We start from the raw sequence: 25,328 nt of genomic DNA on the forward strand, positions 1-25,328 counted from the left end.
TTGTGCATGGACACTTTAAAATTGTAGTTTTTTTTGTTTAAGAAACATAATTTTTAAAATATTTTACTTCAAAGTTGATACTTCAGTGCTTTTGTGTACCAATTTTTTTTTATTAACTATCCATTTTTCCCTAAATAATTGTATTTTATGTGGTCTGTACAAAAAGCCCAACAAAATAACTTATTATGGAAGCGATAAATCAATTAGGCCCCTACCAAATGTTTTCTGTTATCATTAGTGTCACTTGAATTATGCATTATTATTTTGATAAAATAACACCATTAATCTCTCAATGGAAAAATTTAAGATTTGTTAATTGCTAGTTTGAAACTTAGTCTGTAAAATAAAATCAGTTTTGATGTTTTAAGTAATTTGCGCCACCCAAAAAAACATCCATTTTTGCAACACTGTTTTTGTTATATGTCAGTGGCCTACAACACTCTTCTCTTGGACTGTACAGTAGTTGTGCCTGTGTTGTACGCACCCCACTGGCACCCCCTGCCGTTCGGCCGCGCGGAATTGTTCCCCCTCCCTCTTCGGACAGCAGTAGGCTGATGTTTGTTTGACCTTGAAGATTAGTCACACAAAATAAACACTTGTCAAAGTTCAAGGGACAGAGTGGAGCATTAGTAGAAAGAAGTAAGGTGAAGTGAATTTTGTGTAAATAATGCAATTTTTGTATTATGTATTAAATTTTTTCTTCAAATTAATTTTTTTAATTTCAAAGTATTAATGGGTAAACGAATTCCACGCAAACCTCGGGCTTCTCGTCCACCATCGAAATAAAATAACATTCAATTTTACGTGAAACAATACAGTTTAATATTTTAGTAATAGGTAGGGACCGGAAAAATTCGCGGATTCAATGACCTCTAGGATAGCCTCCATTATCCTTTGCACTTCTCAAGTAAACACGCGTGTTCATTGGTTACTAAATTGTGAGTCGTCTCCACTGGGTAGCTTGTGATTCGACGCTTCTTTGGTCGATAGTCTCTCATTGGCCCAGAGAGCTCCAGTTAAACCGCGAGCCAATAGCAGAACCAGCATAATTATACACATGTTTGAATTTCAGCCTATCACGAAATGAATCCGCGAATTTTTCCGGTCTCTAGTAATAGGCCCTACATTTCTATGTTATGTGTTTGAATTGTGTCGAAGTATGAATTTGAAATATGTTAAAGTTAATATCTTCCCGAATGTGAATTGAATTTTAAAATGTAAAATATAACTTTTATTTTTTATTTTTTGTAATTTGAGTATTGCAATGTGTTGCTACAAACTTAGAGGCGAGAGCTTATTTCCGCATACGGATTCAACAAAATGTTAAATTCTAATTTTCAGTCGGTATTTTACTTTGTTGTTTGTTGTAGTTATGTATAATTCAGTTTTACTTTTAATAATCCAATTTTATATGAATACTGGAGCTAGTTAAGATTATGTCCTCGGTAAAACGTCAGCTTAAGGGTGCAAGAGGTTGCGGGTTCGAATAGCGGCCGCGTTTTTTTTTTTTTTTTTTTTTTTTTTACTGGATGAAATGTACCATATTTTTCAATCCAATATACGGACTAAGACGGTTCCATAAATTCAACAAAACCGGTTCAATATTTAGTCGCAAAGCGTTCCACATATCCTATCTCTGTCGCTATGAAAATAATTTGATAGCCGCAATATAGCTAACATTATGATGCTTTAGTTTTGCCTTTTTTACAATTACATTTTAACAAATACTATTACATTTTAACTCTAGGCTACGTACTGGCCATGATAAATTAAAACTCACTCGAACGCTTCTTATTGCAGCCCGTATTGTACTTAGTTATATATGTACCTAAATGGATTTAAAAGGGCTATTTCCTAAGGGACTTGGTATTTTTTACGGGATTAGATGTACCATATGTTTCAATCCAATATACGGACTAAGACTGTTCCATAAATTCAAAAAATCGGTTCAATATTAAAAACGTTATTGAGTAGCAAAAGTCCGAACATCCAAACTTTCTCATTATAGCAACAATTAATCTAGTAGGCCTATTTATGCAGTATCAATATATTGCATACCACAGGATTAGTTTCAAATATATTATTTATTTTAAAACTGTACCTATCACAATTTCACTACCTTAACGGTCGAATTTTGAAAAATAAAAAAGACGCACTACTTAACTACTACTCATTGTGTAGGTAATTATGTAATACAGTTTCATACATTATTTTTAAGTACAGTCAGTGATGTGAATATTTCTTAACAGAACCAAACCTAAACAATTTGTCTTCCTTTAAGTGGTGATAATTTCCTAATGATTTATTCTATATCTGAATACAGCAACTCTGTTTGAAATATTTTCCTGATTCGTTCATTATTAAGGACGAAATTGAGTGATAAACTTTCAAATTATTTTATATAAGCATCAGTTACCATAGCTGCCTAATGGTACAGTCCATGTGAATTTAACTTTTTCCCAAACCAAAATGAGAACGATCTTTGAAATTATCTTTCCATTGTAATTAACTATTACGCCAACACTATAAAAAAATTGTAAATTTTAAACAAATTCTCGCAAATAAAAACCAAAATATTTTCTTGTAAATCTACTAACATAGCAGTGTTAATTGTACAATATTTATTTTATACTCTACATTTTTGTATAGAACATATAAACAGATGGTTTATCAGAAAAAGAAGAAAGTAAGTAATGTAGTCTCTAGAATTATGATAAACATGGAGGTAAAATACATTATAGGCCCTACATCTTATAAGCAGGCCTAGAACAGATCTTTTTATAAATGTAGTATGCCATTCTCTACCTGTGGCACTACAGTTAAATATGTTGGCAACTATAATTTAAAAAAAAAAATCCTGCAAAATTTAACAACAGTTACAGAGCATACATTACAGATAGACTATTGCAAATGTTCAGCAACTATTAGGCCTACAGTACGTGTGATAACTAAAAGAACTAGCATAAAGGATAGAATAATCACAGTAACAAAACAATTGTAGGTTTTAAAAATATTTATTTAAAAACTGACTTTTGTTGAAATGATTTGAAATTACACCATAGGCATCACCGTAGGTTAAAAAAATACTAATATAATTTAATTTAATTATATTCAAAATCATCCTTATAGAAAAAAACTCAGATGTATTTAGCCGCGTGTTTTCTAGTCTGCATACCGGTATGTTTTGGTATTATGTTTATTTAGCAATATTCATTACATTAAGGCATATTTACGATTCTTCCAAGCGAGTTTTTTCAAGCTATTAAAAAAAAATTATACCATATTAGCTTTTATACAGCTACCTACTATATCAGGTAATTCAGAACAAGTAACCATTCCATAGACTGATTACCTCCATGGTTTCAAAGATCAAGCGTGCAAAATTTCATAGAGAGTTATCAATGCAATAACGAAATTTTATAAATAATAGATAAACAAATTCTGATTTAAGGACTGGTTTTATCATTATCTTACCTAGATAATACGGTAATTATCTACCATTACAAAGATTTCCCGCCCAATAAGGTCAAATGTTTCGTTCCTGTAAATAATAAAATACGTTATTTTTATTTATTTTTTTCCAATTTAAGATGTTGCACAAACTCTTATTTTCCCGTATAAAACGATGTATGTATTTTAAAGTTTAAAACAATTAATTTTTAGAATATTACCGGTTACTTGTTTAATTAACAGAAATACGAAGTTGTTGGTGTGTAAAGTTTCTTTCAAAGACGTTATAAACTTATAATCTTTATCTGCAGCGCATTCATATTTGGTTAAGTAGATTACTGTATAGAGTCCACTCGCATGGTCCAATATCGATATCGATATCGATAGCTCGTCGATTGCATGCAACGCGCACGCTCTGTCTTGTGCCGAGTGAACTACATTTAAGAGCCCGCATTCATTCATGGTTAGTCTATATGTACTACGAAGATTGAATGGCGAGATTTCACAAAGAATAATTAAAATATGCTTTAAGGTTTAGTTTTATCTATATCTCATCTTGACAGGGACCTTCCCCTTGTTTCGAAGGTCAAGTATGCAGTTTGAAATCAATCGGATGAACGATGCGTGAGCGTATAGAAGACGAACACGCAAACATTCATTTTTACACATAAGAAGATAAGCTACCGAATGACAACTGAAAGTACTGTAAATGTAACGCGTACATGAGTAATATATTGTTACTATTTAATAATGTAGGGGAAAACTACTGACTTCGTAAGGGATAGCCCAATTGGATAAGTTTTATTGAACACTAATGTTTACTTTTAAAATAAATAATCTTGCTTAAAAATGCCTAATTCGTACTTCAAAAATTTTTATTTCCAAGTCACTTTTCACTGGGCATACTCCTCGTGTATGTAACTCTCGCCGCAGTACTCTTTGCGTAACTCACCGCTGAACTCCGTCGCGGGACTATGTCGCCAAACTCCGTCGCCGAACACTCGGCGCACACGCGGCACTCTCGCCACAAATTGTCGCGGGACTCTCGCAGCCCCAAGAACTGTCGTGAAGGCCGGCGTCGCGGCTTAAGTACCGAAGGGCGTCCTTCTCGAACAGACGAGAGCAGCTGATGACGAGTCGCGTCATCTCTGGCCGACCCGACGCCCGAACAGTCAAGAAGGGCGTCGCTCGCTCACGCCACTCCGCGCGGCGGCCCGCGGAATTCTCCAGGCCGCTCAGCGACAGGACGATGCGCGGGGAGCGGAGGGGGAACGGTGGTAGCGACGGCCCTTCTAATCCGGCCAGGCGCGCGTGGCATGCCTTACGTCAGTGGACGACATGTGACACGGCGCATGACGTCAGTGACCGTACGGGGCCGCCAGCCAGCTCCGAACCTGGCATCGCGGTCTGGTCTCTCGCGATCGTAACAATACGTACTCGCCGGGGGTTGTATGCAGCCCGCCAGGCAGCCCTGCGCAGTGGGTTGCAGAGACGGCGGGCTGAAGCTACTGCAGTTGCGGCGTAGATGGCAGCAGCGACAAGACCCCCAGCGAGATAAAAGGTACTATTTCGCTGGACTGCTCACCAAAATATAACATCCTCACCTACTTCTTACTTCGTCAGTACGCTGAAGCACAACTATTACTGTCTCCACATGGTTATATTAAAAGAGAGAGAGAGAGAGAGAATCGTAAAACTGACCAGAAAAAAAGTTCTCTGTACGCAAAGCAGTATCACCGCGACGGCCGGCCGCGGTGACGTCACGACCAGCACTGCCCTTCATTTGAAATACTGTTGATCAGCGGTTAACTAATGACGTCTACAATCACTGCAATGGACTATACTCAGTGCCGCGTGTTCCAATAGGACTGCGCTGGCCCCGGGAGTAGTTGTATATTGTGTTTCAATGGCACTTGCACTCGGCCGGCGCGCTGGCTCCAAAGTCGGTGGGTTATTTAGCGCAATACGCCGGACAACATGGAAATAAACAATGAGAAGTTATTTCAGCTTTTCTTGAGTTTTTATAATCTTCTGATTACAGTTTAGAAGACGAAGAGAGTATAACATGAGTTTTAAAGCAAATGGAAAATTTAAAAAAAAAAAAGTTTGTGTGGTAACCATGCGCAAAATAAGTGAAACTTGCTTATTAGGTATTGTCAGAAATAAAGCGTTAGTATTTTTTAAATTGAACAAGAAATAGTAACTGAGAATAGTAAGGATGCAGGTATAACCAATTTAAAAAAAAATCCATTTTATGCGCCCTGTACTCGCATATCCATTTTTTTTGGAACCTTGTTTTGCGTTTTATTCCACGTGACCTCATCTGCTTCTGCCTTTTTATTATTTTTAGGAATGATGTAAAATCACGTTCTACAGCTGAATAAAATGAAAGAACAAAAAAAAGTGTGCTTGGAGTCCACGAGCGACAGAAATGAAACTTCATGCTTATTAATTATAGATAAAGGTAAATTAATAATATTTTTTAGAACAAGAGATAGTTGAAAATATAAAGGAAGCGCGAATGACCTAAAATAAAATACATTTTTTTTTCCACACGAATAATTCAATTTTATATTCTTTGAATTAAAAAATGTACTACTATTTTTATTTTACATTTACAACAAACTTTGATTTTAAATATTTCTTAAACTTGAAGTTTGCCGATAGTTAGGTAGTTTATGCAGTTTAACCAGTTGTCCCAATTTACGTGTGTAATCTGAGGTAGGTATCTGACGTGAAAGTGACAACATGGCATACGAATAGGACCTAGCTCAATGCTACTTTGTAGAGCCACTGTCACCGACAGCTACACTCCGATAAAGAAATATTTAGGCCCCTCAGTTGAATTTAACATATTTACACACTCGTGGGTTCGTAACTATAATACGGTTTGTGATTTAGTTAATAAAATAATAATTTGTGACAAATAATTATCCTAATCAAACTAAACCGTGAAACGCATAATACCAGCAGAAATTTTTATTTACACAGCTATAACAATACTCACATAACACTTTAACAATACCTATTACACAAGTAATTAAATAAATAATACATACATGCAAGAACAATACTTTCTTTCCAATACGGCCCGTGGCACGGTGCACAACAATAAGCTCAAACCCCACTGTACCCGCCTATCCCTGCAGCATGGCGGGGTTCAACCTGAGCCGCACGCCGCCACGTGGAGCCCGCTCAAGGCTGCTCCAGCGATCTCCTACCGCGCCATCGGCCCCGGAGTGGGGATAGCGCGACGTCCACCTCCAAGAAACAACCGCGCACATGAAAGTGCGCAAGTGCACAATAGCGTGATAGCGTGAGAGCGCGAGAGCGCAAGAGAGCAAGGGAGGAGGAACGCAAGTATGCTGCGTCATTGCTACCTTTCGCTGCCGTCTCCTCTATTGGTTCCCCCACCTCGTACCTAACTATTCCTCTCCTCTCCCGGTTCATGCACCACATACCTAGCTATTTCCCCTCATGGAATTGGAATTTTTGTATCGCACGAAAATTGTTAACCCCTCAGCAAAGAAGTTTCACTTAAAAAAAAAAAAAAAACACTCAATTGAACATAAATTCCACTTATGAAGTCTGTCTCACAAGTTTACAAGTCCCTTTGACATTTCAAATCACAGTGTCTACATACCAAAACTAAATCACACTTACAAAGCTAACCTCTTAAGTTCAGAGTATTTTTTTACATTTTCAATCTCACTATTCACAACAAAAAATTAATTAAAATTACAAAGCGTTATGTAAAAATAAATAACTCTTTTACACGAATAAATAAACTGTAGATACTTAAAATAAAATAATATAAATATGGTAGCGTCATTCGTTAGCCGTTCGAAAACTGAGGAGTAGAGACACAAGCTGCGTTGCGAGAATTCTGTAGCATCACTGCTGCGTCATTTCTACCTCTCCCCTTCCGGTCGTTACAACTAGCATACAGCATGCTAAGCTACGTACCTATCCCCCCCCCCCCCCTTTTGTCGTCTCCCCATTCGACCACTAGTGCATGCGTTGCAGTAGCGTCGCCGCTGACGCACTCTCCTCCTCTACCGGTTCCCCCAACACGTACCTTACTATTCCCCTCGTGCGATCGGAATTTTCGTAACGCTCGAAAATTGTTGCCCCCTCAGCAAAGAAGTTTAACTTCTAAAGGCTTAAACAAACAATCGCGCGTATTGCACTTTTGGCACTTCGTGTTACAGATTTTAGTGCAACAAATGGTACTATTTGATGTGGTCATAAGATAATTGCAATTTTAGTGAACTGGAAGACGCTGTTGAAGGTGTTATTTCGCTGAAACTGCACACCGCGACGGTCTGCAGTAGCGGCGGGCGGTTACCCGCTCAGCCACAGTTTCAAATGGAGGTTATTTGGAACACACTGCTGGGCAGTGCTGGCGTGACGTCACAGCGGCCGGCAGTCGTGGTGATACTGCTTTCAGTACAGAGAACTATCATTCCAGTTCGTATTTCCTTTCTCTTTATATTTTTTTGAAACCTGTCAGACAAAGTAAATGATGTACTTCGACTGCTTACATAGGAAGAAGTGGGTGACACTGTTAGATGGAAAAATATTGAGACATCCTATGACCTTTGACTCACCAATTTTAGAAACAGTAGAGGGCAAGAACTGTATAGAGATTAAATACGTTCGTATATCCGTACATATCTATGTATTTTCTCAAAATTCCAGAGAATGTGATACCTTATCTGCTAAATATATACATATGCAGCTTGTTTACCCACTTTAATCAGTCTTGCAATGTTTTAGTAAGTTGGCATAATTATTCATAGAAAGTTGACAAACAATTCCACGAAAACAAAAAAAAATCCAATAGTTTGAGCCTATGAATCATGGGGCAATTTTGGCATTTTTTAAATTACGTTCAGCATTACTACAGGTTAACTTACATGTTTCCTGTTTAACAATATTTCAGTCTATTAGTCTCTTCAATAAATTTCTGTGTAATTATTTTACCTTGTTTTTAATAATATATAACACAGAAAATTGTGTACATTAAATTTTCAAAATTAACAATTAATACACAGTGTGTATCCTGCCAAGGATAACAAACACACCACAAATCACACACTAGCAGTCGGGACCAGCAGTTTGAGTGGAATACACCGGCAGTCACTGTCAGACTCCTCTGCTGGCAGTCACTGTCAGACTCCTCTGCTGGCAGTCACTATCAAACTCCTCTGCTGGCAGTCACTGTCAGACTCCTCTGCTGGCAGTCACTGTCAGACTCCTCTGCTGGCAGTCACTGTCAGACGTCTGTGCTGGCAGTCACTGTCAGACTCCTCTGCTGGCAGTCACTGTCAGACTCCTCTGCTGGCAGTCACTGTCAGACGTCTGTGCTGGCAGTCACTGTCAGACGTCTGTGCTGGCAGTCACTGTCAGACGTCTCTGCTGGCAGTCACTGTCAGACTCCTCTGCTGGCAGTCACTGTCATACTCCTCTGCTGGCAGTCACTGTCAGACTCCTCTGCTGGCAGTCACTGTCAGACGTCTGTGCTGGCAGTCACTGTCAGACGTCTGTGCTGGCAGTCACTGTCAGACGTCTCTGCTGGCAGTCACTGTCAGACGTCTCTGCTGGCAGTCACTGTCAGACTCCTCTGCTGGCAGTCACTGTCAGACTCCTCTGCTGGCAGTCACTGTCAGACTCCTATGCTGGCAGTCGCTGTCAGACTCCTCTGCTGACAGTCACTATCAAACTCCTCTGCTGGCAGTCACTGTCAGACTCCTCTGCTGGCAGTCACCGTCAGACTCCTCTGCTGGCAGTCACTGTCAGACGTCTGTGCTGGCAGTCACTGTCAGACGTCTGTGCTGGCAGTCACTGTCAGACGTCTCTGCTGGCAGTCACTGTCAGACTCCTCTGCTGGCAGTCACTGTCAGACTCCTCTGCTGGCAGTCACTGTCAGACTCCTCTGCTGGCAGTCACTGTCAGACTCCTCTGCTGGCAGTCACTGTCAGACTCCTATGCTGGCAGTCGCTGTCAGACTCCTCTGCTGACAGTCACTATCAAACTCCTCTGCTGGCAGTCACTGTCAGACTCCTCTGCTGGCAGTCACCGTCAGACTACTCTGCTGGCAGTCACTGTCAGACGTCTGTGCTGGCAGTCACTGTCAGACGTCTGTGCTGGCAGTCACTGTCAGACGTCTCTGCTGGCAGTCACTGTCAGACTCCTCTGCTGGCAGTCACTGTCAGACTCCTCTGCTGGCAGTCACTGTCAGACTCCTCTGCTGGCAGTCACTGTCAGACTCCTCTGCTGGCAGTCACTGTCAGACTCCTCTGCTGGCAGTCACTGTCAGACTCCTATGCTGGCAGTCGCTGTCAGACTCCTCTGCTGACAGTCACTATCAAACTCCTCTGCTGGCAGTCACTGTCAGACTCCTCTGCTGGCAGTCACCGTCAGACTCCTCTGCTGGCAGTCACTGTCAGACGTCTGTGCTGGCAGTCACTGTCAGACGTCTGTGCTGGCAGTCACTGTCAGACGTCTCTGCTGGCAGTCACTGTCAGACTCCTCTGCTGGCAGTCACTGTCAGACTCCTCTGCTGGCAGTCACCGTCAGACTCCTCTGCTGGCAGTCACTGTCAGACGTCTGTGCTGGCAGTCACTGTCAGACGTCTGTGCTGGCAGTCACTGTCAGACGTCTGTGCTGGCAGTCACCGTCAGACGTCTCTGCTGGCAGTCACTGTCAGACTCCTCTGCTGGCAGTCACTGTCAGACGTCTGTGCTGGCAGTCACTGTCAGACGTCTGTGCTGGCAGTCACTGTCAGACGTCTCTGCTGGCAGTCACTGCCGACCACTGCAGGTTCCGCTGATTTAACTGCTGCCTGCAACATTCATATTTTTGATATGAAACTTCTGAACTGCCGGTAGGATACGTCGAGGCAGACATCAAAGTGTAAAAAGTGTAACGAAATTGCATTACAAAAATTGTGGGTAGTAAAAACTTTATCAAATTACTTGCCGAAAACACATATGGCAGCAGCTGTTGGGGTCAGAAAGACAATAAAACAAAAAAAAAAAGAGATGTTTCAACTGAGTTCTCAAAGTCGTGAAAAAATAAGGCATTTTTAGCATACACAATACTCAATTAGGACTTTAATAAAAATACTTGGAGACTGTGAAATTTGTTGAAAGCTCATAAGATTGCATATAGATCTACATTGATTTGTTTGTTTGTGCTATCGCACCATGACATTATCAACCGACACAGAGCCGGAGAGAGGGGGTCATGGAAGGGGGTTTAAATTTCCCGAGGCCCGAACATCTGGGTGGCCCGGTGGGTTTCCAGATTTTTTTAATATTCAAGTTTTAATCTGATAAGACAGAAATCACAAGGCTATTGCTAATAGAATTCATTGGAAACCTAACAATTTGTGTGATACACACAGATTACATTTACAATTTTGGCTATGGTATTATTTACAGTATTATGTATGTATTTTTTTTTTAAATTGTGGGGTTTTAAAAGTAATGTTTTAGGTAATGAAAGACATCCTGACTAAAGTACTTGCCCCCTTGTACCTGCTCAAGAGCAAAACTGTATCATTGATTACGATATATTAATTATTTTTCATTTAAACTCTAATGAGTACTAGGCCAGATTTTAGCTTGTATCTCAACTACAACACTAAAGAATATGAGACTTGGGCATCCCTCATTCTTTTTGACGAGGTATTCAGTCAAAATACTCTCACACGTAGTAAAATTCAAGTAACACTTGTCATACACACATTTCTCTCACAGTGATAGATCAATTATTGTCACAGCCGATTATGAATTGCAGCTTTAATTCCATCACGCCTAACACAACGCACGATATTTTCTCTGCTCCCCAGGTCAATCTTGCGCTCGTAGTAACGTTATGCCAGTATTGCATTAACAGACTTCACGGAGGAAATGGATCACAGTCTTTTACAGGTGGTGCCTCTCAAACAAACAGACCCAAATAAGAGTCTTAGTAAATCGATAGCTCAGGCCAGTTTGAGGGGTGGTTCACGGTAGAACACAAATCATTAATTCATGTACAGGTTGAACATGAATTCAACCAACAAAGAGGTTCATCACGAAAAAATAAGTTGAAAACATACATGACACATGGTCTTAGTGGTTCGCCAGGTTCACGGGTGCCAACCTATAAGATTCGCACAGTGGGCCCGTGGAAATTCGCAGGATGATGGGCCTGTGCGGCCAGAGAGTTTTGCGCGTGGGTTTTAACCGATACAAGTCATCTCTCGATAGGGTGCTTGTATGTTTATACTGCCTGTATGTTGGTCTATGCACACAATAAGCAGAAAACTTTAAAATATACAAACAATTTTTCCATAAATCACAGTTTTGACGTATAAGTTTATCAACCCCATTTCACAATCTTAATTCCGGGGAGGAGGGGGGGGAGGATCTATGCCCATGCCCAGGCTGGTATGCTCCTTTGGAGTCAGACCTGAACAACTGGTTAATTGATAACAATAAAGAAAATATTTAAGATGGAACTAATAGTGTCAGGATAATGTTTAGCTGAACAAAGTTCGTTCTACGACCAACAAACCACTTATCACTGTTGTAAAACAATCTTAATAAAAATATTATTTTTTCCACATCACAAAAAGGTATAGGCAATAAGGGTATTCAAACCCAATTATTTCAATAAAATTATTTTCAACTTGATTTGGAAGGAAAAACCAAATACTATACATAATTATAATTATTATTCAAACTTTCATGAACTAAAACAGATAAAAAATTATAAAAGCGTAAAAACTTTTCAAAATAAGATATGATACAAGTATGTATATATTATACACACACATTCATACATATTACATAAAACATTTTTATGAACACACCAAAATAATTTTGTCATAGTCAAAGTGCTTTTACAATTTAATCATATTTAAATAAAACTGTAGGAGAAAATAAAAAAATGTAAAAAAATAGTTTGAAAAATTTTTTATTCCAAAACTTTAAAGCAACAAATTGCATTTGCAAAATCCAAACATACAATTTTCAACAGTATATACTTAGAACAATGTAAAATCATTTCTCAAAAGCTAATGAAAAACACACAACATACATATGAGCGCAATGTGCATATTGTCATGCCAAGGTCATTGGTAACGATATTGTTCAATGGCAGCTTTTGTACTAAGTCATCAGTCTTCACACCAGAAGCTGAGAATTTAATTGGTATTAGGACCAATTATCAAATGAAAAGCGTGTAAAACCAGAGCAGTGAAGAGGAGTTTTATAGTACATACTCCTAATATAAGTTTTTACAATGACCACAGTCTGAACTGTGAACCTTATCACAAAATTTTCACATACAACGAACATGGCTAATTGAGACTGTGCAATGTAAAAAAAAAAATTTCAACGCAATTTCATAACCACCAACAATAGAGTAAAAAAGGGTTAATTTTAAGCTATCATAGGAATAATAAATTTATAATTTCTTACACATATTATTTCACCACATAGAATTCAAAATGTACCTACAATCAAAATCTTGAATTCTTCAAGTTGAAGAAAAAGATTCACAGGTGCCATCAAACTAAAAAACGAACACGATAGTGCATTCAACTTTTACATTTTACAATTTTATGAATATTTATGGGAAACAAAATAAGTGTTTTTCGATTGATTTTGTTTATTATAATTATGCAGTGTAAATGAGTACGCAGCTAATTTTTGTACATTCATTTTACTTTTAAATGTTGTGGAAATTCAACGATATTTAATCATTCCTTTCTGTTTAATAATACTTTTTTTTTGTACCAGGAACCCGAACAGCAAATGTCATGAGTGTTCTTCTTGTTCTATGCTACCAAAGGACACAGACTGGGACAAAAAGTGTAAGTTGACAAATGTATTTGGACCAGGGAGATTCAGACCATCGCCCACACCACACATGATGACAGAGGGTCACGTTAACCAATCAGCAATCAGTTTTGCTGTGATTGCAGCCATCGTCCCAAGCACCTAATTGCATAAGTCTGAAATATATAAGGTAGCCAACAAAAACAACAAACAGAATTAACTGGCTTTTCCAAGACAGTTATATTTTCTCATTGACAAAACATATTATAATTGAAATGTACGTATATATATTAAATTTAATAATATTATGTAAATATTTTTCAGCAAAGCAAATGCTCTAGTTGTAATATTTTAATAAATAATTTCATCTGTACTAAAATACATTTTAAAACTGGTTTAGCACTCTCAAAACCTAGTAAAGAAAAATAAAATCATATTTGTTAATATTACAGTGATATGTTTGCATCACTAGCATTGTATGCTACAATTACACAACACAAATGAGATCAAAAATTTTTCTTTGAACTTAAAGGGAAATCCTCTCACAATATATATTTAAAGAGATTAAAAATATATCATCCTTACCATTCAAAAACCATAAAAACGTTTCATAAAGATGAAGTAACTATGTAGGTATTTAATTTAATTAGTTTTCAATTAGCAATTATTGTACAGCAGAATAACTTAATTGGTTGTGATACATTTCCATTGAACAAAGCTATATTGCATTTACACATCATGTGCACGATTACTGAAGCTTATGAAAACATTTTAACAGCTAAATTCATAAGCTAGGTGCACACACTTGTTACAGATCAACGTATTTTTATCAAGCTCTATATCTTGAGGTTTGTGAAAACAAAGTTTTATATCAATCATATGTACCAAAAATGATATAATGATGAGATAAAGACTGCCCACCAAGAGTGTGACTGTTGCCATCACAGCAAAGGGAAGATACGCGATGCAGATAGTCAGTGCGGACAAAAAGAGTCCCAATTACTAGGTTTCAGCACACGCTTTTGTTATCCAAATCAATTTTGGAATCAAATATCAAATTACTCTCATGAAAATCAAATATTTTTTTCAAAATGAATTCAAACATACGGTGAAACATTTTTGCTGTGTAAACATCTTAGCTCTCGGTATAAGGCATTTGGAGGGAGTAATTTCGTGAATGGAAAAGAAGTCACATGGTGGACGCACGTGTAGCAACATCAACCCATATGGAGTCACTTTCGTAAACATCAGGAGACATACCAAATATATTGGTGTGACAAATGAAACTTCAAGATAGTGGAACTACCCTGGAATGTATTCGGTGAACTAAAACAGGCATAGTAAAAAGTAATCCCATGTTTCAAAACACTTAAGAAAACTGGCATCACACTGTTGATAATACACAGCAGCCTGCAAAGTTACGTAATAGTCTCAAAAGTGCGGTGGAGAGCGTGCCTTTGAGAAGCTCAACAGGTAATTTTTAACGTGTTTCAACCTCGTCACAGGAAAGCTGTTTACAACTTTTTTTAATAACATAATATAATAAAATAAAAAAATAATTATGTTGAATCAGCTCAATAAGGTTAAGGTTTGTTTGTAGGAAGTATTTACAGGCTGATTTCAATCGTTTGAGCAAAAACAAAGGTACATACTGACGACAGTCGTCGTACCCTCCCAGATACAGAGGCCGTACCTGGCCACCGACGCGGGCCTGAGGGGGGCTGTTTTCCCCCCCAGTGAACCCCAGTGAACCCCAGTGTGTGCATCGGCTAGGGACGCACCCGCGTGCGCCCTAGCACGCCAGTGTTTTTATGTAAATATTTCCGTGTATATATGTTTCTTTCTAAATGACAGTGACTTTGTTTAAGGGTGTAAATAGTGTAACTGTTATGTATGTATTAACTATCGGCAACTATCGTGTAATTCTTGTAAACGTATCGCAGTGTCTGTATGTAAGCGCGGCCTGGCGCTCATCCGCGTCGCGAGGGGTGGCGCTCTCCCACGCCGGCCGATTTCCCCTCCACTCCCCCGCAGCCCGCGCGCGACGGTCCGCGGACGAGCGGGGGAGAGCAGTAGTTGAACTCAGGACTCGAGCAGCGGCGGACGTGCGCTCCGCTCCGCGCTGATCGCGAGACGGGTGTCGAGCTCACGGTCCGGCGACTCAGCCGTAGGACGAGCATCTTTCGCAGCAGCCGTGCTGCCCACGACGAGCCGCCCACGCGAGTGGGTGCCTGAGTTGCGAGTACGTAAGTTACGTCACGCATCACGTATTACGGGACGCGTAAGCTTCGTTACGCGTCGCAGAACTTTCGCAGACGTTACGAGTCAGTACGTAGGGGCCGCGCACGCGTCACGTGCCATTACAACATAGTTGACTATCAGGAACTTTGTTACGTGGATAAAAGCCGGTACGCGTCGGGACGAGTGGGCCGTACGAGACGGTCACCGGGAGTCCGGGTCATCGTGGGAGAGGCGCGCAACCCGCGACGGATCTGCCAGGCCGCGGCAAGCTCTCTGAACGCAATAAAAGAGCTCGTGAACCGATTAACAGCGAGTGGTCCTTTCGATCTACCAGTCACTCTACCTCACCATCCCTCCAGGTCCCACATTTCCAGGTCCCGGCCACGTCGGCCTGGACCCACACCTCTCCGACGAGAGCAGTACGGGCATAACGGACATTTTTAGTAAACAGGGAAATAGGGACCAGAAGCCGAGGGACGTCAATACATATACTTGTTATAATATGTGTTTAAAAATGCTTCAGGTTTAATAGTTTAGTAATGTCATAGAATAATAACTCCTAACATGTGCGTAAAATTTATAGTATTAGCAGTTTAGTGAATTTTAACAAGAAAGGAAGTATTTTAATTAAATTCCTTGAGGAAAGTCAGGTTCAAAGCCAGGGTCGAAGATTTTTTAAAGTCTTTTTCACTTTTATCGGAACCGTTTCTAATAGTATTTAATTTACGCCCGTTTCGTGCTGCTATCTACGCATGATGGTGGCAAGCAACATTTATGATTCAGGCAGAAAATTATAGTGGCGGGTGCAGACAGCACATGGGTAATTTATGTACAGAAATTTTGGTACTTGAAAAGCAAATAATTAATAGATATAAAATTCAATAAATAAATTTATCACCCTAGGTAATAATTTAAAGAATTCTACATTATTTTTTGTGTCACAGTTTCTTATTATAAGTTTATTTGCTACATCAGAACACATGAATTTGATTGTTACTGGGGTTATATGTTTACAAACCACTCGAACGTACTGAAAGATTCGCTCACATTTATTTTTTCCCCACACTTCGTAGGAGTCCCAGAAATTAAGTTGTACAATATAGACAAATAAAAAGAGAATTATATACAGGCTAAACCCTAAATGGAACCATAAAAAAGTGCTGCCAAATGCAAGAAAACAAAAAACCTGGCAATTCATTCCCTTAAAACAAAACAAAAAATTAATTTTGGGATTTTTTTTTTTGTTGACTGAACTCATGTCATTATATATATATATAATTTCAAGGGCTGATAAGTCACTATCAACAAAAAAAAATTTTTTGTGACCCAGAGTATCTGTACCATTTTAATTACTTGAAACAAAATTATTCATTACGCTAGAAAATAATGAAGTTATTTAGTGCCCACAGATTACTGCCAATATGTTCATATGTGTAATACATCAGCTTATCTCTTCATGAAAAAGTAAAACGTTTAAACACACAATGAATTAAATAATATTAAAAACATGCCCCAGAAAAAGACAATTCTTATATTTTTGATTAAACTTTCAAATTAATTAAGCTATCAGCATGGTTGTTGATTAAAAAAAAACCATCATGTGGAAATTTCGTAATAATGAAGCTACACACTAAGGTAATTTGAAGACAAGAAGACACATCTACAAACAAACATAATGGCTGTTAAGGAAAAGTGTTTTCTATCAACCAACCATGGGCTATAAAATCAATTTTTTGCCATGTTTGTTAAGTATTCTTTCCACATAATCCTAGCAACCTCTCGAGCCATTTAATTACCCCCAAATACCTTCACTAAACTGCTTGACTACTGACTTGTGCTTTAGAGGATGGTTTCAATAAAGCTCAACTGGTGTATATTAATTTTATACTTAGTATTTGTATTATACAATACAGAGTAATGTACAAACAAAAACATTATAAAATGTTGATTTACATACCTGAAACTTTAGGAATAATTTTAGCAGGGATTCGGGAATAATGTTTCTTATAGCTTGCTTCAATCGCTTAATGTAAAATTGTGTTGTTCTTCATAAAGGATAGTCCAAACGAGGTCAAAAGGCATTGAAATTCTGATGGTGACACATGGCCAAACTACACTGCTCACTTACAGACTGGAATGTTAAAAAATGTTAACAGCTTGACCCTATATGTTGACGGAAAAATTTTTTTTATCCACCTTCTACTTGACATAAATGAGTTTTTTTTTAACATATGGTGTAATAAAATATAGCTGGCAGCAACCAACCAACTACAGCTGGATAGCCTTCTCACTACCAAAGCTTACGCACTGCTAATACTTGACTGGAGGATACATGACGCAGATCACACCGCCTCGTCATCAAACGGATGTATCATGATCACAGATTATGTCTGGAAACAGATACGCTGATATGATACAAGTGTGGACCTAGCTTTAAGAGACTTTCTCTTTCACTTCTTCAAAAACCACATGCCACATAATCTTCCTGCCCCCTCTGACATTATTTTATTTACGTATTTGAAATGCTAAGTAATAGACATACTTATAACAGAAGTCTCAATCATTTATTCAACAAACATCTTTAAACAAAGTCATTCATTACTCTCTAGTTTAAATGTAAAAAATAAATAATGAAATATTTCAGTTTTGTAATAAATAATGCACAGAAAATGATCAATACTAGTGTTTTCCATTTACAACTTTAGCAAATTCTGGCTACGGCAGTAATGATTAATATTCTATAACGTAATGAGACGTCAATATAAAATATTATATGGACAGCCAAGTTCACAACTTTGAAGTAACCATTACATTTACAGCAGTCTAATGTTGAACCTATAAAGATAAAATCTAATAGCTTTTAGTAGTTAAAATAAAAAAGTATAATATTTAGCCTATAAAAAACTGACTTAGACATGTGATGATAAAGAAATTAATTTCTTGTAGTGATGGAACATTTTCAGAGACATAAAAAAATTACTGCATTTCTTACACCCACATTATCACAAGGGCAAACGTATAAAATATTAGCAGCATTTGCACAATCAATTAGGTACTATTAGCTTCTATCATAAATGAAATACAAGTGCCAATGATATGAACACAGCAAGTATTGAATTTACACTAACGGTAACTTCTCTACAGCTTCGCTGGGATGTGTGGCATGCCACCTACTTCACCACACTCATCCACCAAACCACCTGCGAAAAACAAACACAGCGTAAGCTACAACACAACCACAATTATCTCAGGCAAGACTTGCATGATGCATAGAGACCGGAAAAATTCGCGGATTCATTTCGTGATAGGCTGAAATTCAAACATGTGTACAATTCTGCTATTGGCTCGCAGTTTAACTGGAGCTCTCTGGGCCAATGAGAGACTATCGACCAAAGAAGCGTGAATCACAAGCTACCCAGTGGAGACGCCTCACAATTTAGTATCCAATGAACACGCGTGTTTACTTGAGAAATGCAGAGGATAATGGAGGCTATCCTAGAGGTCATTGAATCCGCAAATTTTTCCGGTCCCTAATGATGCAATATTTCAGTGGCAGAATAAAAAAAATATTTCAAAGAATTTCAATAAAGAATGCAGGCAAAAAAGTTGGGCATGATGCCACGAAGTCAGCTTCAACTCGGTAAACAACAGATGTACTGTGGCATACAGTTAGCCATATGAGGGGAGAAGAGATGCGTGTGCAGGTCTGACTGCGCTATCGGCTGTAGTACAAACATCAGCAATGGCAAGTTCAGTTGCGGCTATGGAGTGTAAAGGACCAAACTTTTTACGGCTGGGCGTATGCCGCCGGGCCGTACCGTTGTCGCCCGGCCGCAGACCGGGCTGTGAACTCAGTCTAGCCAGTGGCAGGGAATTCACACAAACAAAAGCAACACTTGATGTAAGTTTTTGGACATACGCCATTGCTAAGAACTTTTTCTGTTGAAGAAAAACTAAAAAATAAATAAATAAATAAATAAATAAATAAAACCCATCAAGTCATGCACTCCCATTGAACAAATCTTTCAAAGATAATAACAAAAGCAACGTCTGCCCATTCAGCTGCCGGTAACTTTAAGTGCGTAATCACCTGCAGTTGGAATCATAGTGGAATCGTGGCTTCCATGTGAGAGCGTAATGCATCGTGTTCAAGTATATTGAGACAAAACTATAAGTATAACGGCGTGCAGATTGTCATGAAGGCCACACTGATGTTTGTCGCACTTTAGTTTTAAGCAAGTCAACTGTGCACACAATCGTAAGAAATAAGGATTCTATTAAAAGTTTATATAAGTCTGATGCTGTTGGTTGTACTAGCGGGAATATATTTGACATTAGATACCGTAACAGAAATGAACAGATGATTCACATGGAAAAGGTTGTTAAATGAATGTTGCAATGAAAAAAATAATCATTGGCATAACAGGATTGGTGTGAACCAGGTGGTGATACGTGAACAAGCATTTTAATTTTTGAAAAATTAAAATTTAATTATCCGGACAGTAATATCGGTTTCACTGTCCAGTAAAAGATGGTCTGGAAAGGTACACGACGTGAGTTGAAGGTCACGCCTGGGAGGGCAAGTCAGCCAGCCGACTTACGATAACTATCTCCTGTTACGCGGTGTCATATTTGTCATACAAAGTTTGATGGGAGGCATATAAAGATAAATGGTGTGACATATTTATCCTTGAGAGTTATTCTACGCATTTATATTACGTAAAGTATATTTTCCTACCTAATTTTGGAACACATTAAATAAATTAGCCTTGCTATTTATAAAAACTAATGCTTCATAATACTAGATTTCGGATAACACAAACATTTTTAGGATCGCATTAGTCATGCTAAGTGAGGGATAGTGTAGTGTGACATATTTACTGTTGAGTGTTATTCTACGCATTTATATTACGCAAAGAATATTTCCCTAAACATTTTGGAACACAGTAAGTAAATTAGTCTTGCTATTTTATGGAGACTAATGCTTCAGAATACGCTATTTCGAATATCACGAAAATTTTTAAAAAGCATTAGTCCTGCTAAGTGAGGGATTGGTGTACTTACATTCTTCACCCATAACAACCAACAAAACTGTTTTTAGTAAGTTGTAACACACAATACTCACCAAGTTGAACAATTACATTGTTCAGCTTATTTTCGTAAGCCAGGTACTGCACGTGGTCATTTCTGGGGAAAAAAAAAAAAAAGTTAACAAGCAAGTTTAATTACTTTCATCTAAATAGGGCAAGGGGAAAAGGATTAAATATCAAAATTTGAATTCTCAAAAGTATTTAACTATTTAAACATTTAAACATGACTTTATTATTCATGCTCACAAAAATATATTATAAGAGTAAATTTGTCAAAAGTGAATCATTATATTTTGTGTGTGCAGTTTTTAAACACGGAAATATCAGGGATTATTTTAACATCTTGTTTATTTTATTTCAAATAATGGGTAAAAGAAATGTCATCTCTCTGATGTAATGAAATGTCTCTAAACGTACAAGTACGCAAGGAACCCCACTAATGGTTGGCACACTAACATGTAGAACAGAAACAATTTTTTTTTTCCTGAACCATGATGTTAGTGTGTAAACGGTTAAGTTGAAAGGTAGGAATAGGAAGGGACCTAAAACATGTCACGGCAGATAACGCCCAGTCATATAGGAATAGTCACATAAGGAAACATTCATTGTGGATGGAAGAATTTGGCCGGCAGGGATTGGGTAGGCTATCTTCCTTTTCTTTGAATTCAACACATGCTGGAATAACCCACTGAACAAATCTGAGGATATTATGTGACATGTATAGGGATGTGTATAGGGAATGTCTTACTATGAACGTCTTAGCTGTTTGGCCGTATAATAACTTCAAGACTTGGCATTTTAAGTGTTGAAGTATCTTGTCATGGATTACAGGGCTGCTTATGGAAAGTATACACAGCCAAAATTGTAATAAACCTTCTAGTAAAACAGTTATATATGTTGATAGGTTTAAGTCTTATTATGTCTAGATTTATTCCTTTAATTATTATGTTAAGGAGATGGGTTGTATAAATTATTACTTTATGTATCTTAAATTACTTTGTATCATGTTATCAAACACAGAAAGTGATCTGCTGTAACGCTACAAGACTGATTCCAAATGGATTTATTTCAATGAACTCATGCCAAAACAGTCTATTTCAATCTTACTCTGCTATTTAGGAGCAATTGTAATTTACACGAAAGCTGGAAAGAACCTTTGGTAACTAATAGGTTGAGTGTCACTGCATTTAAAGTTGGCCATAATTTGTCTACCTTTCAGCCTAACTCCACATGCAACAATTTGAACTGTAGTATAGAATTGTTAGCATCACAACAAACCATTGCATCTCATAAGCAAAACCAAAAATAATACGAACTGGATCTAATATTCACAGGAACATGCTAATTTTCAGTTAGAAAGTTAAAAACCTTTCACTGATATTTTCCACATGATTTAAGTGGACCATCTCCAACTATTTTTATTGAATGCGTGAATATTAACTGAAATGAGATATCCAATAAATCAAATGCAAGTTAGCAAAATACAGCTGGAAATTATAGTTTTGTGATTTCCAGCAAAACTGTAATTTGTTGCGACTTTCCTAATCAGTCCTTCAGTTTAGTTATTTTGTGACATGTGACCTGTGGACACAGTGTGTGACCTGCGGACACCCCGTGTGTGACCCGTGGACACGGTGTGTGACCCGTGGACACCGTGTGATGGCGGGCTCCCACACTCACGAGCGGAGCTTGCCGAGGGCCTGGAGGGAGACGAGCGCCTGCAGAGCGTTGCCGTGGATCTCCAGGCAGAGCGCGTACGGGTGCGACAGCGCTCCGCTACCCAACAGCTCCTCCACCCTCCTCTGCGTGGACTGGAGCACGGCCCGCTCCCCGCACGGCTCAGTCACCGCCACCTGCGCGCGCGTGCACCCGCATATTCACCATGCAGCACCACCACTAGACGTCGCGAAGCCTCGATTACACTGAGCAAGTCTGCAAGTGTCTCGCAAAGGGCGAATTAAACTCATTTACTCACTGTTATGATATTTTATAATTTATCATTTTATTAAGTTTCAAATTAAATGAAACAATAATAATAAAGTTTATTTAGTTCATTTTTGTACTCTTAACTGTTACCAGACACCTAAATGGCAAATCAGAACACAGTTATGACGAAGAGAAATATAGACATGTCTTTGACTTCACATGCTTGACCAAAGAATGTATGTGCATTGGAAGAAATGATTGCAGCTCAAGCGGATGCTGAGTAAGAGAAACGGAAGGAAAACAGGTAATGTAAAAAAAAAAGTCATATGATGACCGCAGCCTTAAGTTGTAGGTGTAACGTTTGCTGCTGAACGAGGACTAAACTGACAATACTGATGTATGAGTTAAGTTATGTGCCTTATATTCAGTTGAAATCAATTACATAAGAAATTCAAGACATGGGTCAATGTAATGTTCGCAGTAAAATTGTTTCAAAGAACATTGCATATTCAACAGCAAATACATGAGCGACAATCCTAGGGATGTTTGAGAATGTTCACAACTCTTGAGTAGCAACTACGTAAGTACTCACTCTTTACACAACAAATGTCACTACCCCCCATTACAAGGCAAAAATACCCAAAAATCACTACTGGCCACTCTTACAATGGAATGCTTTTTAGGACCATTTTATTTTCACAAACCTGAAAAATTCGAAGAATTTTCAAGGCCAAAAAGAAATGTGTATTTTCAAGACCTTGAAACTACACAATGAGAAAGGTCCATAGAACATTGCAAATAGTTAACAATTGCAAGTCACAATATATATTTGTAAACATTTCTTAACTTTTGCTTGTATGTATCAAAATAAGAAGACCACAAACCCTAAACCAAAACAAATTAGTAGAAAAAAAACTACTGGCCTCAACTTAACTCTTTTGGTGCAGCATTTTTTGTGGTTAAATTACCCTAAGTGCGTAATTATTTTTGCAAAAAAATCAGAAAATGAAAAATAATAATTTTGTGGTGCAAAATAATTTAAGATTGATTAAAAACTTTAAATTTAAATAAATGTTATTTTTTTATTAAAATATACATTATTTAAAATTATTATAATTTTTTTTATAATTTATATAATTAATTAAAAATAATTTAATTTCTTTTAAATTTTTATATTAATAATTTAACTTAAAACAATCAAAACACTTAATTTTATACAAATTGGAATTAATTATATTTTTTAAGATTTTTTTATATAGCTACAACTTCAATAGTTACTATGTAAATACATATCAGTAGGTAGTTCACTTGCGAAAACACTATTAGATTATTACAAACGGGTCTTCCCCACTTAATTATATACCTACGTACAATATTTTACATAAACATAAAAATACATAACAAACATATAATTATAACTTTAAAATATGTTATATACTTATTTTTTGGTGTTTTTAGTTCAGTTTCTGTTATTTATTAGTAGATATGGTTAGCAACATTTGATTCAATGTCAACTATGTAAAGTATAATCATAAACAATGAAGATGTGTTTAACAATTACAGGTAACTTTGTAACTTTTTTTTGTGTGGTAGATTTCAAAACATGGTACAGTACACATTGCTGGATTTTCTGGACAATTTTTGCAGTAGAATATTGTTTGCTTCCTTTTGCACATTCCTTTGCCTTTCTTCTTGCACTGCCCTGGTAGTACGGAACAAACAATACAGTTTGGCTTGTGAGATTTATTTTCCTGTTCACCAATAAAATGTCGTTCACTTAGCCTTGCCAAAGGCATAGAATCACAGATTTTACGACCGCATTTGGCTGCAGGTTCACGATTGTAATCTTTCAGTAATCCTGAGATTACTTCAGTTCTAAAATCACTTGCGGAGACAGATTTCTTATTTATTTCATTGTATGCAATTCTCCCGTTCACCAATGCAGATTCAATAAGAAAATACCAAATTGTTTGGTACCATTTCAATTTTTTATGTTTATACACATAGTTTGTACACAGTTGATCAAACTTGTCGACACCATTCATGTTTTTGTTGTAGTTTGCAACAAGTTTTGGCTTTTTCACTTTTTCGAATCCAGTTGCACTTTTCTTAGTTCTTCTGTCTACTGTCAAAATTTCAGAAGAGTGTACGGTGCTCAACATGTTAACACGACCATTGTCTTGCCATGAACATGCAATCATACCTCTTTTATTTTGCCAGAACTTAGGTTCTTCACCTCGCTTTAGTGACAAAATTTTCATTTCTCCTGGCAACATTTTCCTGTTGCTTCTGACTGTTCCGCAAGCTCCAATTTCATTTTCTAAAAGAAATTGAAAAAGCACTGGACTAGAAAAAAAGTTGTCAACATACACAATTCGATTGCTCTTTTCAAATCCTCTCAATAGATTTTTTACAACATGCTCACCTAGTGTTTCGCCTGTTTTCACACCACTGCCTTTGCCTACATATGTGTCGAACTTACATAAAAAACCTGTTTTGCTATCACACAGTGACCACAGTTTTATTCCCCACTTTGTTGATGGTTTAGATGGTAAATATTGTTTGAACCATAGACGGCCAGTGAACTTCAACATTGTTTCATCAACTGAAACACACTTCCCTGGTTGAACATGTTGTAAATAAGTTTCTTTTGTCATTTCTATTATTGGCCGAATTTTGAACAATGGATCGTACTCGGGCAACCCTTTCTTCACAAAGTTTGCATTGTTGTTGAAATGTACAAAAGACCGCAACAGAAAATACTTATCTCTGGACATAACTTCTC

General features: G+C 37.7%; 1 protein-coding gene across 1 annotated transcript in view; it reads right to left on the reverse strand.

Annotated features, from left to right (window-relative positions):
* Window positions 1-12,410: 12,410 nt before the first annotated feature.
* Window positions 12,411-25,328, reverse strand: part of LOC134535803 (dihydroxyacetone phosphate acyltransferase) — a 74,320-nt gene continuing 61,402 nt past the window's right edge. The window contains exons 12-14 of the mRNA XM_063375083.1: window positions 22,298-22,470; window positions 20,653-20,714; window positions 12,411-18,727 (exon numbers count right to left, since the gene is read on the reverse strand). Of these exons, the coding sequence (XP_063231153.1) occupies window positions 18,666-18,727; window positions 20,653-20,714; window positions 22,298-22,470 (297 nt within the window). The 3' untranslated portion in view covers window positions 12,411-18,665. The remainder of the gene's footprint in view (window positions 18,728-20,652; window positions 20,715-22,297; window positions 22,471-25,328) is intronic.

This window comes from Bacillus rossius, chromosome 10, assembly GCF_032445375.1.
Source record: "Bacillus rossius redtenbacheri isolate Brsri chromosome 10, Brsri_v3, whole genome shotgun sequence".
NCBI lineage: Eukaryota > Metazoa > Arthropoda > Insecta > Phasmatodea > Bacillidae > Bacillus > Bacillus rossius.